Here is a 20,995-nt window from a genome sequence, read left to right on the forward strand (position 1 = left end):
TTTAAATCAGTTTTGTTTATAAACACTCATTTCTATTCACATTTCTCCGGAGCCTCACTGGACAGGAACACTGAAACATCAAGTGAGAAACAGCACGAGGAGACAATTCAGCCCCTCTAACTAGCAACAAGATGGCGACTGATCTCCCATCTCAGCCATATCTTTCGGCCCGATCCTCGTTTCCTCGATTCCTTCAGTCCCCACACATCTGCCGGCCTCCGTTTTATGCGAGGAAGGTCACCGAGTCTTCACCGCCCTCTGTAGTGGGGATTTACAGACATTCATCACCCTCGGTGTAGAGACATTTCCCCTCATCTTAATCCCAGACAGTCCACCCCCGTTTTCAGAGACTGGGATTCCTGGTTCAACCGGTAATGATGTTGTGCATTTCAATGTGTTCACCTCTCAGTTCTCGATTCTCTAAATGAAAGGGTTATCGCATTTGATTTTTCTTCATATGATGACACACCACTCCAGGGACCAGTCTGGTGAATCTTCATTGCACTCTCTATAACAAATACTCTCTCACCTCTTTGTTAATCCTCTATGGAATTAATTATCACCTTCTGCAGCCCGGTGTTGCCCCAAACACTCACCTCCCACCCCTGTCAGTATTTCCAACTTCCCACCTCCCCCCTCACCTGGACCCACCTCTCACTCCCAAGCTCTTGCCCCATCCCCACCCCTCACCTCTTTTCTCCGACTATTTCCCGTCCACTCTCAGTCCAGAGGGAGGGTCTCGGCCCGAAATGTTGACGGTCCATTTCCCTCCACAGATGCTGCCCGACCCACTGAGTTCCTCCGGCAGTTTGTTCTTTAGTCTGTCTAACCCGTGTTAGTATCGGGAGCCGGATTTTACACCATATTCCAGGTACAGTCTCAACAAAGCACTATGTACTGATTGCAAAGCTATGAAATTGCATGTGAATAGCCTCCCGTTCCCCAACTCCACTCGTTCTGCGTCACCAGCAGACTGCGACATCTCACATCTCGCTGCCTCCGCCAGGACATTAAACTGTGAACAACTGTGGTCAGGGACTGATCTCTGGGATTCTCCAAACGCTACCTCCTTCCAGTCTGAGAACGACCACACACACACTACCGGCAGTCTATCGATCTCCAACGAAAAATCCTAATCACTTACTCCTGAGGTTCAGTAGCATTGCTGTCTCTGAGTTTACCACCGTCAAATGCCAGGAGGGACACAATAATCAGAAAGTCTCTAGTCGCAGCCGTGTAAATAAAATGTGATCTCAGTGAGTGTGTGGCGCATGCTCAGAATGGGAAGGAGATAGACAAACTGAGCCAAGTCATAGACTGATGAAGGGGATGAATGATCATTTTGATTCAGAGGGAAGCAGAGAGTTTGATATTGTGCCTGATGCCGGAACTGTGGCCAGTTAGAAGGTGAAGTCTTGTTCCTCCAAATTGTTTTGAACTGTGACTGTTTTCTTTCTGAAGGCACCATGGAGACTAAAATTATCTGAGTTGAAATGTTGTCCTTCACCCACTGACGTGCGTTGTAAACTTTTAAAAGTGCAGAAACTTCTGTACACTTTTTGTGTATGGGAATCTCAAACACAACAGCACGTTGGTTCCACTGTATCTGCCAGTTTACCAGCGCTTGAATGCCACCGATCCTTCATTGTGGAGGCGGAGATGCTGGAGAAGACAGCGCCCCACTCGCTACAAGAAGAAACCGAACACGTGTCCATGTCCGTGATCTGATAGGATACATTGCCATGACGTTGCAGCATTGTGACATCATTCACTGGGTCTCATTTTGGAAGGGATTCAGTCGGCCGTTCACCAGCTCCGTGTGGGTGAAGCGAGTCATTCAGTTAACCCACCTTGTGATGCTCCAGTGATTTGACAATAAATAGAGGCCACATTTCTGTCCGGAGTGAGCAAAGAGTTTTACTCAATCATCCCAGCTGCGGCAACACCAGCAACTTCACATCAGGGGGGAAGTTCAAATCAGCTCTGTTTAACCTTCACGGTGACTGAAGGCAGCTGCAGGATCATGAGGGACTGTTACTGTCAGATTCTGCAGTTCTTGTGGCTGCTCGTCGCATCCAGGACTGAACCCTGGTCACTGAGCATTGGAGGAGTCTATTCTGCTGATGTTAGCCTTAAACTAGACTGGTGTTTAATATAGTGGAACTGTGAAAGATAAATCGGTTCTGTATCAAATCCCGTTTCTCAGGTACTTACTGTCTCTACCACACTCACAATGTATACTAATGAGGCCACTCGGCCCATCTTGTCCCTGCCCATGTTTCTGTTCCATATCAGTATTTTAAAATCTATCCCTGCCGCTCCCCCCCCCCATCCCACTCCCTCTGGGATGACAGGTTGCAACTAGTCAAAACTCGGTCAGAGAAAAGATTTCCCTTGAATTTCAAGGAATTATATAAATCTAGAACACATCACAAGCCCTTCAGCCCACAATGTTGTGCCAACCAGAAACTGCCTACAATTACCCTACCGCATAGCCCTCTAATTTTTTTAGGGTCCATGTAACAATCTAGGAATCTCTTAAAATACCCTATTGTATCCAACTCCAACACTGTCACCGGCAGTGCATTTCACACACCCACCACACTTTGTGTGGAAAAACTTACCTCTGACATATCCTTTGCAACTTCTTCCAAGCACCTTAAAACCATGCCCCCTCATTTAGCCATTTCAGATGAGCTTACTGTGGTTTTAACGTTCTTCAGAGCTCTGGACTAAGGTGGTTAAACTCCTTCTTCCCTGCTCTTTTCAAAGTTTTGTGTCATTGTCACTCATTTCAAAGGATTGTGCCTCAGACAGCTGGGTTGTTGCAATGCGCCTCCAAACTCTGACAGCAGACTAGAGAGTGAATTTTCAATGGAACAGAGTCAGAAATCAACGAGTTGCCAGCTTGAGTCAGGGCTTTGGGGCTCCAGAAAGAGATAGGGCTTAGGATTTACAAGGAGTAGGAAGAAGAGGAATCAGACCAGCAGGATGTGGCTACAAATGAAAGATCCGAAACATTTTGAAACTGGTCGATCGAAAAGCAAAAGGATGGTTAATTTCTGCAAAATACTGGTGGAAATTATCAGATCAGGCAGCAAGTGCAGAGAGGAATAAATAGACAACGTTTAGGCTGACCCCCTTTAGCATGTCTAGACTGTGTACTCCTCTGCTTACCTGCTGCCTGAACTGCAGAGTTCCTCCTGCATTTTGTGTGTGTGCGTTTCTATATTTCCAGCAACAGCAGAATCTCCTGTGTTTCCAAACTGCATTTGTAAGAATGTTCTCCTTCGGCATTAGACATGCGGAAAGGTTGCTGTTATTAAGTACATTGTTTATGGGAGCTGTATTTTTGCGTTAAAAGAGCTGCTGAGTTTTCTACACAATAAAAAACCTGAGGTATAGGCATGGAACCGGAGCTTGCAGAAACTTTTAATGGCACCGTGATTACCCGGAATGCTCTGCGTCACAATTTTCGCCGTCACTGAAGCACCGATCGAATGCGCAGGCGTCAGGATTGCGGGGTGCTCCCGAATATCGCGCATGCGCAGTACACAAAAGGCCTCAGGATTTCGGCTCCAGGTAAGAAAGAAATCGTGGCGCGTTCTTTCAGCCCCGAATTCGGGGCAATTGCACTGGATTCCGGACCACCGTAACCCCGGGACAGTTCTGTTCTTTTCCCTCTCTCTCAGCCCAACGATCCGTACACGAGCCCCGGGGAGCTTCCAGTTGATGAGGGAATGGGAACCGATGGATCTCTCAGACAGAGCTGAGCTCCAGCTATCTGAATGCAAGGATTGGGAACTCGGAGAAAGGGAACAAAATCTTTTACATCACCAGTTGAGAAAATCACCTTTGTTCTACCTCCAATCACAAACAAGAGAAAATGTGCAGACATTGAAAATCCAAGCAACACATCCAAAATGCTGGAGGAACTCAGAATTAGTATTCTTTCCCATAGATGCTGTCTGGCCTGCTGAGTTCCTCCAGCATTTTATGTGTGTTGCTTGTTCTATCTCCTGTTGTTTTGAACTTTTGTACCGGTGAGAACATGTTTTGATCCATTCTGTCTGGGTACATAATGATATCAAACACTTTTGCCCTGGGCAACAAGTATCTTTCACATCACAAAGCTGCCAGACTCCAGTCAGTGCCCTTCCCGTCATATTCACTGGCATTGCCAACAATGAGTTCAACACCGTCAGGTGGAGGGTTCAGGGGAAATATTTATGTACAATACAGAAACTGGTGTTACCTGTGAGTATTGTGGCGATGCAGAAGTTGCTGGAGAATTTGCAAGTGGGAGGAAGTGGAGTGATACTTGGAAATCTGACTTTTTAAATCATCATTTAGCAAGCAAATCAGATATGGATGGTGTGCAAAAGCTGGAGTGAGAAAATCCTTCATTATCCTCTGCAGTCCTGCTACACAGGCTGTGTGAGAGTGCAGATGAACTCAATCAAACCTAGAGGAGATCAAAGTTCTGATTAACAGTGTTTTGCTAGCTGTTAAAATAAATACCTCTCTATTTAAAATTCAGTGTACACATGTTGTCAGTGGGTAAAAATTGCACAGCACAAGATTTTTCGACATTACAAATTAGAGGGGACATTGGTGGGAAGGTGGGGAGACCTCCAGTGTCCCTGATGCCCTCACCTACAAATTGTGCATCCAGCTGCAGCTTGTAGCCCTGTAGGTCAGGGAGTTGGAACTTGAAATGCATGAATTCCAGATCATCCGGGAGTTGGAGGGGCTGATAGATATGACAAGAAGAGAGATGAGTTGCACCCAAGGTGCAGGACACAGGGAACTGCGTGACAGTCAGGAAGGGGATAGAGGTTAAATAGCCATCACAGAGTACTCTTCTGGCCATCCCCTGTAACAACAGGTTGAACACTTTAGAAACTGTTAAGGGGGATTACCTCACAGAGGAATATCAAAGGGCTGATAGCTGATTTGCTTGTTAGGGAATTAAAACTAACAGAGGTCTAAGATCCTAGTGGTAAGGCTGGCTCGTGCTAGTGTGTGTTGTGGGGGGTGGGGGGTTAAACTGAAGTGGAGTCAGAATGCCAGAACAGACAGTGGAGAGGGTGAATTGAAATGACTGATACCCTTCGTATATCTGAGGAGTAGAAATCTTTACATTACTTCTCTATCTAAATGTGCAATGTGTAATATATAGTAATTATAGTAAGAACAGTCAATACAATAGTGTCAGCATAAACTAATCAGTCTGATAACTTGGTGGAAGGAGCTGTCCCAGAGCCTGTAGGGCCTGGCTTTTATGTTGTGATACTGTTTCCTGGATGGTGGCAGCTGGAGCAGTTTGTGGTTGGGGTGATCCTTCGGGCCTTTTCGCGCAACTGTCTTTGTAAATGTCCTGAATAGTGGAAAGTTCACATCTGCATTTAAAGGTAAAATTTTGAGGGTACAGAATCTTTATGTTCCTGTTATATTATCGATGGATAATATAACCCGGTTACTTAGTATTCATTTGGCACAAAAAAGAGAGGAAATGAGTGTGGCAGTTGCTTTGGATGCAGAAAAAGCATTTGATAGATTGGAATGGGATTTTTTATTTAAGGTATTGGAAAAATATGAGTTAGGAAAATCTTTAATACAATGCATTAAAACCTTAAATACTAATCCTCAAGCTAAAGTAGTTACAAATGGTCAGATTTCAACACCATTTTGCTTAACGAGGTCAACTAGACAAGGCTGCCCATTATCACCTGCTTTATTTGTATTGGCAATAGAACCATTAGCTGAATTAATTAGAACAGAATTAGACATTGGGGGCTTTACAGTTGATCAAGAGGAATATAAGATTAATGTATTTGCTGATGATGTTTTGATTTATTTAACAAACCCATTGCAATCTTTGCAAAGATTATCTTTTAGATTGGAAGAATAAAGTAAATTGGGATAAAAGTGAAATTTTACCCCTTACCAAAGGGAATTATAATCAATGTTGATTAGTAACTCAATGTTGATAGTCAATAAACGGGATAAAATATTTAGGTATTAGAGTTGATAATGATGTAAAAAAATTATATAAACAAAATTATTTGCCATTATTAAAAAAATAAAAGAGGATCTTGATAAATGGATGATGTTACCAATAACATTAATAGGTAGTTAATGCTGTAAAAATGAATGTATTTCCTAGATTGCAATATTTATTTCAAACTTTACCAATACAATTACCTCAGAAGTATTTTCAAGAACCGAATAAATATGTAAGGAAATTTCTTTGGAAAGGAAAAATGTCAAGAATATCATTGGAAAAATTTACATGTAAATTTGATTTAGGAGGGTTACAACTTCCAAATTTTAAGAATTATTTTAAAGCAAATCAACTTTGATTTATTGCATCTTTTTTTGATGAAGAAAAACCGGCATGGATTAGAATAGAATTAGATAAGATAGGAGAAAACATACCAGAAGATTTTATATATAAATGGGAATCCAAATGGATACGGGGGAAAAAAATCTCCTATTTTAAGACACTTGATTGATTTATGGAATAAGGTAAATATGGACAATGAGATAAAGAAATCTCTATTAGCAAAAAGAACTTTAATTCAAAATAGGTTTATTCCTTTTACAATGGATAATAAACTTTTACTAATTGGTTCCAAAAGGGGATTAAATATATAGATGATTGTTTTGAAGGAGGTATATTGATGTCGTTTGATCAATTAAAAAATAAATATGAAATATCAAATTAAACTCTGGTCAAACAATGTTGATGCCAAAATCTAGTGAAATAGAAATATTAATTCAAAAAGGAAAAATTAAAAAAATTACATCTTGTATGTATAATTTGATTCAAAAACAGACAATTAAATCAGGAATTCATAAATCAAGACAAAAATGGGAATCTGATTTGAATGTTAAAATTGATGGAAAAAACTGGTCAAGATTATGTTCTGATAGTATGAGAAATACAATAAATGTTCGACAGATTAATACAATATAATTTTTTACATCAATTATATATAACACCACAGAAAATAAATAGATTAAATTCAAATATGTCTGACCAATGTTTTCGATGTAATCATGAAATTGGTACCTTTTTACATTCTACTTGGTCTTGTTTTAAAATTCAACCATTTTGGATAAATCTAAGACTTTTATTGGAACAAATTACTGAAGTACAACTCCCACATAGTCCAGTATTATTTTTATTAGGAGACATTGAAGGGACAATACCGAAACTTAAATTGAATAAGTGTCAGAAAAAATTTATAAAAATTGCATTGGCAGTAGCCAAAAAAGTTATCGCAGTTACTTGGAAATCTGATTTATATTTAACTATGGATTGTTGGAATAATGAAATACATAGTTGTATTCCACTTGAAAAAATTACATACAATCTAAGAAATGAATATGATATATTTTTGAAAATTTGGCTCCCATACCTACAAAAGATAGGATTAAATACATAGGTCCTTTGAAGATAAAATTATAAATTAATTGGGGAAAGTAAAAATCAATATTAAAATTATTTTGAACTCCATGGAGCATGTGGGGATCCTCCGATATCCAGGCAATCTTTCTCTCTTTTTTTTCTTTCTTTAGATAAGGGTTAAGAGGGGGAGGGTTAATATTATTTTCCTCACTATTTTATCATCACATTTATTCTCTGTAGTTTTCTAAAATTTTAATAAATAAAAAAACACAACTTCACGTGGAAAATCTTCAAAAAAGCAAATGTCTGAATTCAGATACTGAAAAGATCTTTTTTTTTCTCACAAGCTTAATAATAAGTTCTTTGTCTCTGAAACGGAGAAAACGCACAACAATATGTCTGTTTTTACCTTGATCCAAAAATTTTAAAGTGCCGATTCTGTGAGCCATTTTGATATCTGAAGGCTGTAAGCAAACCTCTGGAAATAAAGACTGAAGCATTTTTTGCGAAATAATCCGGTGTGTCGGCCAATTCTGATTTCTCTTTTAATCCAACAATTCGAATATTGTTCCGATGTGATCGAGCTTCAAGATCAATGATCCGTTGTTGGGCTTTTTCCAAACGACAGGAAAGGTCCAAAGTACTTCGACTAACTTCTTTAAGATCAAGGCTCAAAGAGTCGACTTTTCCTTCGAATTTCTCTTTTAGTTGAGTTATCTCAATGCTGATATTGCTGATTTGAGATTTTAGTCTCTGTACCCGGGAGTGGGTTCCTCCGAGAATTCGTCAGTTTTTTTGATTTTCCCATTGACCGGGTCCGTATTTCTTATGGCGCTTCTGAGAGTGGCCATAATTATATTTGATCCGACTGAATAAGGTTGAAATTTCTAAGTATAAATCGGAAAAGGGAGAGATTAAAGACGGACAAGAAGCGGCTGTGTCCGACATGTCCATAGCTGGGAGGCGGAGTCCCCTAGAGGAACAAATGTGTAGACAGATCACAGACCGTGCCAAGAAACAAAGGTTGATATGGTAAGCGATTTTAACTTTCCAAATATTGACTGTGTCTCCCATCCTGCAAAAGGACTAGCTGGGGTAGAATTTGGCAAATGTGTCCTTAATCAGTATGTAGAATTCCCAACATAGAAGTGTGCAATATGCTATTAGGGAATGATCCAGGGCTAGTGACAGAAATTAGTGTATGGGAACACTTTGTATTTAGTGATCATAATGCCATGAGATTCCAAGTAAATATGGAAAAAAGAGAGGTCTGGGACACAGGTTGAGATTCTACATAGGAAAAAGGTCAATTTGGATGTTAACAGAAAGGATCTGAAGTATGGACTGGGTCAGGATGTTTTCTGTCGAAGGAGTACTTGGTAAATGGGTGTCCTTCAGCAGTGGAATTTTGAATCTGGAGTTTGTATGTGCCTGCAAAATTAAAAGTTGAAAGGTAACTGGTGCAGGGAACCTTGGTTTTCAAAAGATATAGTGGCCCCGGATATTTTATTCCTGTAAATGCCTCAGACTGGTAGGTGCAACCAAGACTCATTAGTGACTACAAATCATAATTCAGTGCCCTGAGCATACCTGGTCTTTATTTTAGTTATAACCATATAACGATTACAGCACGGAAACAGGCCATCTCAGCCCTTCTAGTCTGTGCTGAATGTTTACTCTCACTTAGTCCCACTGGCCCGCACTCAGCCCATAACCCTCCATCCCTTTCCTGTCCATATACCTATACAATTTTACTTTAAATGACAATACCGAATGTGCCTCTACCACTTCTACTAGAAGCTCGTTCCACACAACTACCACTCTCTGAGTAAAGAGATTCCCCCTTGTGTTACCCTGAAACTTTTGCCACCTGACTCTCAAATCATGTCCTCTTGCTTGAATTTGTCCTACTCTCAATGGAAAAAGCCTATCCACGTCAACTCAATCTATCCCCCTAATTATTTTAAATACCTCTATCAAGTCCCCCCTCAACCTTCTACTCTCCAAAGAATAAAGACCTAACTTGTTAAACCTTTCCCTGTAACATAGGTGCTGAAACCCAGGTAACATTCTAGTAAATCTTCTCTGTACTCTCTCTCTCTATTTTGTTAACATCTTTCCTATAATTTGGTGACCAGAACTGTAAACAATACTCCAAATTTGGCCTTACCAATGCCTTGTACAACTTTAACATTACATCCCAACTCCTATACTCAATGCTCTGATTTATAAAGGCCAGCATACCAAAAGCTTTCTTCACCACCCTATCCACATGACATTTCACCTTCAGGGAACTATGCACCATTATTCCTAGATCACTCTGTTCTACTGCATTCTTCAATGCCGTACCATTTACCATGTATGACCTATTTGGATTATTCCTACCAAAATGTAGCACTTCACACTTATCAGCATTAAACTCCATCTGCCATTGTTCAGCCCACTCTTCTACCTGGCCTAAATCTCTCTGCATACTTTGAAAACTTACCTCATTATCCACAATGCCACCTAGTTTAGTATCATCTGCATACTTACTAATCCAATTTACCACCCCATCATCCAGATCATTAGTGTATATGACAAACAACATTGGACCCAATACAGATCCCTGAAGCACAGCACTAGTCACCGGCCTCCAACCTGACACAGTTATCCACCACTACTGTCTGGCATCTCCCATCCAGCCACTGTTGAATCCATTTTACTACTTCAATATTGATACCTAACGATTAAACCTTCTTAACTAACCTCCTGTGTGGGACATTGTCAAAGGCGTTACTGAAGTCCATATAGACAACATCCACTGCTTTACCCTCGTCAACTTTCCTCGTAACCTCTTCAAAAAATTCAATAAGATTTGTCAAATATGACCTTCCACGCTCAAATTCCTGCTGTCTATTCCTAATCAGACCCTGTCTATCCAGATAATTATACATACCATCTCTAAGAATACTTTCCATTAAATTACCCACCACTGACGTCAAACTGACAAGTCTATAATTGCTAGGTTTACTCTTGGAACCCTTTTTAAACAATGGAACCACATGGGCAATACGCCAATCCTCCGGCACCATACACATCTCTAATGACATTTGAAATATTTCTGTCAGAGCCCCTACTGTTTCTACACTAACTTCCCTCAACGTCCTAGGGAATATCCTGTCAGGACCCGGAGATTCTTGTCTTCTGTTGGTTTCTAAAACTTTCCAATCATTTTTGTTCTATTATTTACCCTCTCTTTGGCATTTATGTTGGCTTTGGCTTCTCATTTCAGTCATGGTTGTGTCCTCCTGCCTTTCCAATGCTTCCACTTCTTTGGGATGTATCGATCACTCAGCTCCCGAGTTGATCCCAAAAACTCCAGCCATTACTGCTCCATCGTCATTCCTACCAGTCTCCCCTTCCAATCAAGTTTGGCCAGCTTCTCTGTCATAGGGACATGGAGAAGTTACATGAAACCCCCCCCCCCCCCCCCCCAATTTGGCCCATCCAGACAATGCTGAAAATTTTTAAACTCTCTGATGCAACATCCTACACTGGGATCACAGCCCTTCATACCCCTACCACCCAGGTACCCATCCAAACTCCACTTAAATGCTGAAATTGAGCTGGCATGAACCACTTGTGCTGGCATCTCATTCCACACTCTCACAACCATTTCAGTGAAGGGTTTTTCCACATGTTCCCCTTGAATTTTCACCTTCCCCACTTCCCCATGACCTCTGGTTATCATCACATCCAACCTCAGTGGAAACAATTGCTTGCTTTTACCCTATCTGTACCCTCACAATTGTGTATGCTTTGAACAAATCCTCAAAGCAATGTATAATTTCCTTGTTTATGTTTAGAACCGTTTTTAGGTGTATAAGATGATGAGGGGCATTGATCATGTGGATAGGCAGAGGCTTTTTCCCAGGGCTGAAGTGGCTAACACGAGGGGACAGAATTTTAGGTTGCTTGAAAATGTGTGCCAAGGGGATGTCGGGGGTAAGTTTTTCACACAGAGAGTGGTGGGTGTGTGGAATGCACTGCCAGCAGCGGTGGTGGAAGCGAATACAATAGGGTCTTTTATGACACACTTAGACAGGTACATGGAGCTTAGAAAAACAGAGGGCTATGGGTTAGGGAAATTCCAGGCAGTTTCCAGAGTAAGTTACATGGTCGGCACAACATTGTGGGCTGAAGGGCCTGTGATATGTTGTAGATTTCTATGTTCTATGTTAAACAGCGAAACATAGAAAACCTACAGCCTTTGGCCCACAAAGTTGAGCCGTACATGTGCCTAACTTAGAAATTACTAGGCTTACCTATAGCCCACTATTTTACTAAGCTCCATGTACCTATCTAAAAGCCTCTTAATACACCCTATCGTATCCGCCTCCACCACTGTTGTCGCACACACTCACCGCTCTCTGAGTAAAAAACTTACCGCTGACATCTCCTCTGTACCAACTCCACAGCATCTTGAACCTGTGTCCTCTTGTGGCAGCTATTTCAGACCTGGCAAGAAGCCTCTTACTATCCACATGATCAATGCCTCTCATCATCTTGTACAACTCTATCAGGTCACCTCTCAGCCTCATTTGCTCCAAGGAGAAAAGGCCGAGTTCACTCAACCTATTCTTGTAAGGCTTGCTCCTCAATCCTGGCAACATCCTTGTAAATCTCCTCTGCACCCTTTGTATGGCTTCAACATCCTTCCTGTAGTGAGGCGACCAGAACTGAGCACAGTACACCAAGTGGGGTCTGACCAGGGTGCTATATAGCTGCAACATTACCTCTTGGCTCCCAAATTCAGTTCCATGATTGATGAAGGCCAATACACCATACACCTTCTTAACTACACAGTCAACCTGCGCAGCTGCTTTGAGTGTCCTATGGATTCGGACCCCAAGATCCCTCTGATCCTCCACACTGCCAAGGGTTTTACCATTAATACTATATTCTGCCATCATATTTGACTTGCCAAAATAAACCACTTCACATTTCTCTGAGTTGAACTCCATCTGTCACTTCTCAGCCCAGTTTCGCCTATCAATGTCCCACTGTAACCTCTGACAGCCCTCCACACTATCCATAACACCTCCAACCTTTGTGTCATCAACAAACTTACTAACCCATCCCTCCACTTCCTCATCCAGGTCATTTATAAAAATCACAAAGAGTAGCGGTCCCAGAACAGATCCCCGAGGCACAACACTGGTCACCGACCTCCATGCAGAATATGACCCACCTACAACTACTCTTTGCCTTGTGTCATTCATTGAAACAACATTGGCTGTTCTCCAATCCTCTTGTACATCCCCCCATCACCAAGGATAATTTAATTATCTCTCTAGGGATCCCGACAATTTCTGCACTTGCCTCCTGTAGGGTCCGAGGGAGCACCTTGTCATGCCCTGGAAATTTATCCACTCTCATCTGCCTCAGGACAGCAAACATCTCCTGTTCTTTAATTTGTACAGGGACCAGGATTTTAATGCTGCTTTTCCAAACATACCCATAGACCCTGTGTCCATCTCCTGAGTAAATAGAGGTAAAAAAAATTAAGATCTCCTCCATCTGCTTTGGTTCCACACGTGGGTTGCCATTCCGGTCTTCCAGATTGCCTTGCAATCCTGCTCTTACTCTATATCTGGAATCCCTGAGGATTATCCTCCATCTTTTCTGCGAGGGGAATCTCATGCCTTCTTTTAGCCATCCTGATTTATTTCTTATGTGTTCTCTTGCATTTCTTATACTCCGTAAGAACCTGCCTGCCTATCCCAGTTGTGCAACTCCATTTTGTCCTTCACCAGGGTCTCAAAATCTCTTGAAATCCAAGGTTCCCTACAGTTTCTATCTGTACCTTTTATTCTGACAAGCACATACCCACTTTGTACTTTCAGAATTTCACTTTGAAGGCCTCTCATTTACCAAGCACACCTTTGCCATAAAGCAGCCTGTCCCAGTCCACAGTTGCCAGATCCTAGTGTCATAATTCCAGGTGTTGATCCATTCCCTGAACACATCCACCTTTCCTATCATGCTCCTTGCATTGAGATATACAGGGTTCAGCATATTCACTGCACCATGCTCAACGTTTTTCATTCCTGACCTTGTCTGAGGTCTGAACAACATCTGTCTCCACAACACCTCCACTATCTGTTCTGTTATTCAGGCTCCCATTCCCCCTGAGACTTTAGTTTAAACATCCATCCCCTACCCCCACCTCCCACCATGCATCATTAACACCCCTTTGGCTTTCCTATCCCAGATCAATAAAAAGGAGGTGCATACCAGGTACAGGTAAATAGAAACAAATGGGGTACTTATGAAGTACAGGAAATTCAAGTGAACACTTATGAAAGAAATAAAAGAAGGCAAGAGTTTGCCCCAGCAGAGAAGATGAAGGAGAATCCTCAGGGATTCTGCAGATATGTTCAGAGCAAAAAAATTGCAAGGGAAAAAATAAATCCTCTGGAAGATCAGAATGGTAATCCATATGAAGAGACAAAATATATGGGGGATATTTTAAATATTATCTTTGCATCTGTATTTACTCAGGAGATGGTCACAGAGTCTATAGAAGTGAGGCAAAGCAGCATCAACTTCATGGACCTTGTACAGTTTACAGAGGTGGAGGTGTTTGCTGTCCTAAGGAAAATTGCCATGGATCAATCCCCAGGGCCTGACAAGTTGTTACCTGGGACCCTGTGGAAGTCAAGTGCAGAAATTGTTGGGGCCCAAGCACAGATATTTAAATCATCCTTAGTGCCAGGTGAGGTACTGGAGGATTGGAGGACAGCCAATGTTGTTCCGCTGTTCAAGAAAAGCTCTAAAAATAAACTAAGAAATTGTACTTTGGTGAGATTGACATCAGTAGGGGGAAAGTTATTGGAATGTGTGTGCAGGAACTGGATATGCAAGTATTTAGATAGATGTGGACTGATTAAGGTCAGACAGCATTGCTTTGTGCATGGTCGGTCATGTCTAACCAATCTTACAGAGTCTCTCGAGCAAGTTATCAGGAAAGTTTATGAAGAAAAGGCGGTGGATGTTGTCTACATCGACTTTAGCAAAGCATTTGACAAAGCTTCATATGGGAGGTGGGTCAAGAAGGTTAAGTCACTCAACGTTCAAGATGAGATAGTAAATTGGATCAGACACTGTCTTTGGGAGAAGCTAGAGTGTGGTAGCAGATGATTGCCTCTCTGACTGGTGTGCCACAGGGATCAGTACTGGATCTAGTGTTGTTTGTCATCTATATCAGTAATCTGGATGTTAACATGGTCAGCTGGATCAGCAAATTTGTGGATGAAATTTGATTGGGGTGTAGTGGACAATGAGGAAGACTACCATGGCTTGCTGATCTGGACCAGCTGGAAAAATGGGTTGAGAAATGGAAAATGGAATTTAATGCAGACAAGTGTGAGGTGTTTTACTTTGGTAGGACATTATGTACCAACATAATGTAGGACATAATGTAGGACCTACATTAAAGCATACTGATCAGCTAAATGAGCAGAGTCCTGCAATGTAGTAGTGGCACTCTCATTTATGTATGTCTTTACTTCAACACAGATGCTCCGTTTAAATCTCTCCATTAAAATCTGCTCTTACAATGTATTATGGTCCCCGATTTGATTTTTTAGAGGAAACCCATCTCTCAAAACACACAGCTTTATCGTAGGTGAATTTCACAGATTTCTTTAAATTTCGGAATCTTTCTCTATATGCTTCTGGAACTAGCTCATACGCCTTTAATATATGCAGTTTCAAACTATAATAATAATGTGCTTGCTCAGCAGTTAAAGCCGTATAAACTTGTTGTGCTTTGACTTTAATTACACTCTGTAACAACACCGGCCATTTCTCTTTCGGCCTCTCTGAATTTCAAAATGTTCAATTTCAGGTGTACCAACATTATGAAGGGTCTAGATAAGGTAAATGCAGGCTGGCTTTTACCACTGAGATGGTGTGGGACTACAACCAGAGGCCATGGGTTAAGGGTGAAAGGTGAAATGTTAAGGGGAACAAGAGGGGAAACTTCTTCCCGCAGACAGTTATCCAGGTGTGGAATGAGCAGCCAGCACAAGTGGTGCATGCGAGCTCAATTTCAGCATTTAAGAGTTTTGTATAGGTACCTGGATGTTAAGGGTATGGGAGTCGACAGATTAAATAGTTCAACACAGACTAGATGGGCCAAAGGGCCTGTTTCTGTTGTACTTTTCCATGACTGTGACAAGAACATGAAATAATACTGATATTCATTCAATTCCTCTTAACTGCTGTGGAGACCAACCATTCATCTGGGCAGGGCATGTTAACATTGATTTAAAACTGGCACTTTACATTAGCAGTACATGAAAGAAATTCTCAGCTGAACGTCAACAAAGGCTATTTCTGTGAGAGTGTTTCAGTTACTGTGGGGCCAGGCACCCATGCAGCTCAGTGGGAACAGGGAATAATACCAATGGAGAGAGTCAAACTGAGCCAGGTCACAGATTGGAGATGGCAGAAATGCCCGATTCTTGTAGAGACAGGAAGAGCATCAGAGAGATTGATGGTCATTCCAGATCCCATCACTGTGCCCAGTTGGAAGATGATTTCTCTCTCCAACTTGGGTGAAACTTCACTGTAACAGTGTGATGCCAGATCACACCTTGACAACTAAAGTAATCTAATCTGAAATATTGTCCTACACCCATTGATGGATTTTATAAATCTTTTTTCAGGTTAACAACAACAAGGAATTTATCTGTGGGAATCTTGAACACTGTTTTGCTGTCATTGTCCATGTATTTAAGAAGTGGAGTGAGGGATTCACTCAATCATCCTTCCTGCTCAGACTGTGGGGAGGGATTCCCTCAATCATCTGACCGACTGGCACACCTGTCATTTTATACATGGGAGAGGCTGCTCACCTTTTCAGACTGTGGGGATTCAATGTCATCTCATGAAGGTACATCAGCAAGTTCACACTGGGACAAGTCCATTCACCTGTTCTGTGGATGAGAAGGGATTCAGTCAGTCATCCCACCCGTGGGCACACCAGTCAGTTCACACTGGGCAGAGGCTGATCATCTGCTGAATTTGTGGGGAAGGATTCACTCGGTCATGTGACCTAATGACACACCAGCGAGTTCACACTGGGGAGCGGCCGTTCACCTGCTCAGGCTGTGGGAAGGGATTCATTTCCTCATCTCAACTGAAGGGACATCAACGAATTCACACTGGAGAGAGGCCGTTCACCTGCTCAGACTGTGGAAAGGGATTCATTTGGTCATCCCAACTGAAGGTACATCAGAGAGTTCACACTGGAGAGAGGCCATTCATCTGCTCAGTTTGTGATAAGGGATTCATTTTGTCATCTCACCTACTGAGACACCAGTCAGTTCACACTGGAGTGTGGCCATTCACCTGCTCGGTCTGTGGGAAAGGATTCACTTCGTCATGTCACCTACAGAAACACCAGTCAGTTCACTCGGGAGAGAGGCCATTTGCCTGCTCAGACTGTGGGAAGAGATTCACTCGGTCATCTGAACTGAAGGTACATCAGCGAGTTCACACCCGGGAGAGGCCGTTTGCCTGCTCAGACTGTGGGAAGGGATTCACTTTGTCATCTCAGCTACTGAGACACCAGTCAGTTCACACTGGGGAGTGGCCATTCACCTGCTCAGTCTGTGGGAAGGGATTCATTGAATCATCCTTCCTACAGGGACACCAGTCATTTCACACTGGGAAGTGGCGGTTCACCTGCTCAGACTGTGGGAAGGGATTTAATCGGTTATCTCACCTACTGCGACACCAGTCTGTTCACAGTGGGGAGAGGCCGTTCACCTGCTCAGAGTGTGGGAAAGGATTCAGTCAGTATTCCAACCTACAAGCGCACTGGTCTGTTCACACTGGAGAGCGGGCATTCACCTGCTCAGACTGTGGGAAAGGATTCACTTCGTCATCTAAACTGAAGGTACATCAGCGAGTTCACACAGGGGAGAGGCCATTCACCTGCTCAAACTGCGGGAAGGGATTCACACAGTTAGCTAGCCTACAAGTACACCAGTCAGTTCACACTGGGGAGAGGCCGTTCACCTGCTCAGAGTGTGGGAAGGGATTCACTCTGTCATCTCAACTGAAGGTACATCAGCGAGTTCACACCGGAGAGTGGCCATTCACCTGCTCCGACTGCGGGAAGGGATTCCCTCAGTCATGTCAACTGAAGGTACATCAGAGAATTCACACTGGAGTGAGGCCGTTCACCTGTTCAGACTGTGGGAAGGGATTCACTTTGTCATTTCAACTGAAGGTACATCAGCGAGTTCACACCGGAGAGAGGCCGTTCACCTGTTCAGACTGTGGAAAGGGATTCACTGAATCATCTCAGCTGAAGGTACATCAGAGAGTTCACACTGGAGAGAGGCCGTTCACTTGCTCAGACTGTGGGAAGGGATTCTCTCTGTCATCTCGTCTACTGACACACATGTCAGTTCACACCGGGGAGAGGCCGTTCACCTGCTCAGTGTGTGGGAAGGGATTCACTCGGTCCACCGACCTACAGAGACACCAGCGAGTTCACACCGGGTAGAGGCCGTTCACCTGCTGTGATTGTGGGAACCGAATCACTGAGTCAACTAACCTTGTGTAACTCTCGCTTCGGCTAGCAGCTTATTATAGGGGGTGATAGCCCTACAGGCCGGCCAAAAAGAAATCTCGTTTGGGTGGATGTTGTGTGATGTATCCCCTGTTACAGATCAGTACCCCGAAATAACAAACAATACACAATATATGATTAAACAATTGAGCTTTAGAATGCTTACTTTGACTATAGGGTTAGTTGAGAAAATAAAGAAAGATAAAGGGCCCACTCTCTCCATTCACGTCTTCGCATCTCTCCCAAGAAAAAGAGCACGAAAATCTCTCTTCCAGATTCACAAGAAAGGACATTTCTTTCATTGGATAGACCTGCACTCCAAAACCCTGTTATCTCTCGTTGTAACCTAAACATTGCTGTTACAGAGAAACCATTACCTCAGCAGTGAAACCTTACAGCATGTTACACATATGACATTCTCCCAGGTTCACACTGGGCAGAAAGTTTCAATAAGCTGCATGCTGGATATTTGTCCATCACCGTTGCTGAATGCAATTTCGAGAGTGACTGTCAGTGCTGAACTCTGCAATTATTGCTGCTGCTCACCACACCCAGTTCTTCACCCTGGTCACTGGGCATGGGAAGAGTTTCTTCTGCTGCACATTCACCTTTAATGGTACTGGAGTTTGATATTCTGCAGAAGTGACAAATAAATCAATTCTATTTTGAACTTTGTCTTTGGTACTTAGTGAGTTCATAACACAACTAGTGTACAGTAGAGAGTCAGCTCAGGCCAGTTGGACCCTGCCAGTGATGCTGTTCCATGATAGGCCTTTTGAATCCTCCCCTTTTTTTCACTTCCCGCTCCCCCTGTGGGATAGGTTCCAGTCACCACTCTGTGGGTGAAGAGGTTTCCCTTAAATTTTCTGTAGACTGAAGAAGTCAAACTGACTGCAGTTCTGTCTGAGATGTTCTTTAACCGTCAAATCTCTGGGCTGAGGAAGAATGACATTGGGAGCTAATCCCCTTATTCAGGGATCATTTCCACATTATGAGTCATTTTCGCTGCTTCTAAAGGGTTGTTAGAAAGCACCACTGTCCTCTAAACACTGAAAGCAGAATGGGAAACCATTACTTGGATGTTCAACGGAGCAGGGTCAGATACCAGAGGCGGGTCAGCACAGGGCAGAGTTTGGGGCTCTGGTCGTTGGTCTGGGTAAGAACGTATGATGAGGAGAAGGGAATCAGCAGCAGGGCGTGACAACGAATGACAGACTAGCAACATTTGGATGATAATTGGCAGAGAAAATAATTCGCTTGTCTGACTGATGACACAAACAATGCCTGTAGTGAGGTGCCCCATTGGTCGAGGCACATGTGTGTGTTGAGAATGGTTATTTCCATTGAGGGAGTTGTTCCTGCTTGTTTATCCTGTTATGTTATATCTGGATGTTTATTTTAGATTATCCTATCTGCAATGATGTATGGATTATCATATTAATTGTGAGATTCTGTCCCTAACTGGATCAGGCTTGAATTTATGGTGCCTTAATAAAGTTACTGTGGTCATTCATGAGTTTGTATTTTAAAGCAAGATTTTGGTGAATGATATTTGCCACTTGATTGTACCTGCATAAGTAATCAGATTCAGTTAAACTGCTGCAGAATCCCAGAATGTGTTGGATTGTGTCTGGTTTCTCTGCATTTTCTGCTTGTGTTGCCTTGTTTGTTTGTATTGTATGTATTTTTTCTTTTTTTTTCTTTTTTGTTCATCATCTTGTTCTGTATTTCTGCAAGGAACCCCTCTGTTTTTAGGAAGAGGTCTCCAAATCTCAGTCAGGTGCTCAATGCTTCCTTGTCAACATCTAGTCTGCTCAGATCATTGGGATGCCTCCCATGGAGGGTCATACACATTGCACTGGTTAATGCTTTCTTCCCTATAAATGATTTATTTTTCTGAGTTCGCCTCTCATTTAAGTTTTCTGGTCTGTATTTCTTATCACAATTGCATTTACACACATGGAGCATTCAATAATGTTTATTTTTGATAAAAAAAATATATACTTAGAAGTTGTATCTCACTGTTGTGTGATTTTTTTTTCATGTGTTATTCCTCTTCCTCCTCCTGTCCAAGGTAGTGTCAGTCTAAGTGGGGTTGAGTGTAAATAGTCTTTACTAAAGTTGTCATTTCAGTTCTTATATATCTTTGTAAATTTTAATGATTGAAATGGGACCAAGGTATCTTCATTAAAAAAAAGTCACTGTCAGTATTGATGAAAGAGTTTATTGCCTTTATTGTTTTTATTAACTATTGAGCTCTGCTTGGCAGGTAGTGAGATTCAGTGGCTCTGTTGGTAAAATAAGTAAAATCATTAGAAAGAGGTGGCCTAGGGTTGGAATGTGTAGAATCTCTGTGGGTAGAATTAAGAAACAGCAAATGTAAAAAAAAATCCCTGATGGAAATTGTACAGAGACCTCCTAACAGTAGTAAGTATGTGGTCCACAAGTTACAATGGGAGATAGAAAATGCTTGTCAAAAGGGCAATGTTGCAGTAGTCATGGGGGGTTGTCATGCAGGTGATTGGGAAAATTAGGATGGTGTTTTGGTCTGAAGAGGAGTAATTCCTAGATGCCTACAAGATGCTTTTATAAAGCAGTTCATGTTTGACACAACTTGGGGATCAACTATTCTGGATTGGGTATTGTAATGAACTGGAATTAATTACCGGTAGGTCACTTATGTTCAAAGAACCCTGAGGGGCAAGTAATTTTAATATGATCAAATTCACCCGACATTAGAGAAGGAGAAACTAAAGTTGGATGTGGAATACAGAGAATTAGAGAGGCATGAGAGAAAAATTGGTCAAAATTGATTTGAAAGGAACACGGTGAAAACAGAGCAACAATGGCTGGAATTTCTGGAAGCAATTTGGAAGGCACAGGATATATACATCACAAAGAGGAGTTAGTATTCTAAAGGTAAGGTGACAGAACCGTGGCTGATG

The 20,995-nt window shown here is 42.1% G+C and overlaps 1 protein-coding gene and 1 long non-coding RNA gene across 2 annotated transcripts in view; both read left to right on the forward strand.

Annotated features, from left to right (window-relative positions):
- The window catches only part of LOC140721021 (uncharacterized), a 689,868-nt gene that overhangs the window by 56,432 nt on the left and 612,441 nt on the right, over positions 1–20,995 (forward strand). The gene's annotated exons all lie outside the window — the stretch shown is intronic.
- LOC140720980 (uncharacterized) lies at positions 3,564–19,860 on the forward strand. The gene is made up of 2 exons (XM_073035842.1): positions 3,564–3,582; positions 16,135–19,860. Exon 2 carries the CDS (start codon positions 16,527–16,529, stop codon positions 17,982–17,984), a length of 1,458 nt encoding a protein of 485 aa, XP_072891943.1. The 5' UTR covers positions 3,564–3,582; positions 16,135–16,526; the 3' UTR covers positions 17,985–19,860.

The sequence above is a fragment of the Hemitrygon akajei genome, unplaced genomic scaffold, assembly GCF_048418815.1.
Source record: "Hemitrygon akajei unplaced genomic scaffold, sHemAka1.3 Scf000049, whole genome shotgun sequence".
Lineage (NCBI taxonomy): Eukaryota > Metazoa > Chordata > Chondrichthyes > Myliobatiformes > Dasyatidae > Hemitrygon > Hemitrygon akajei.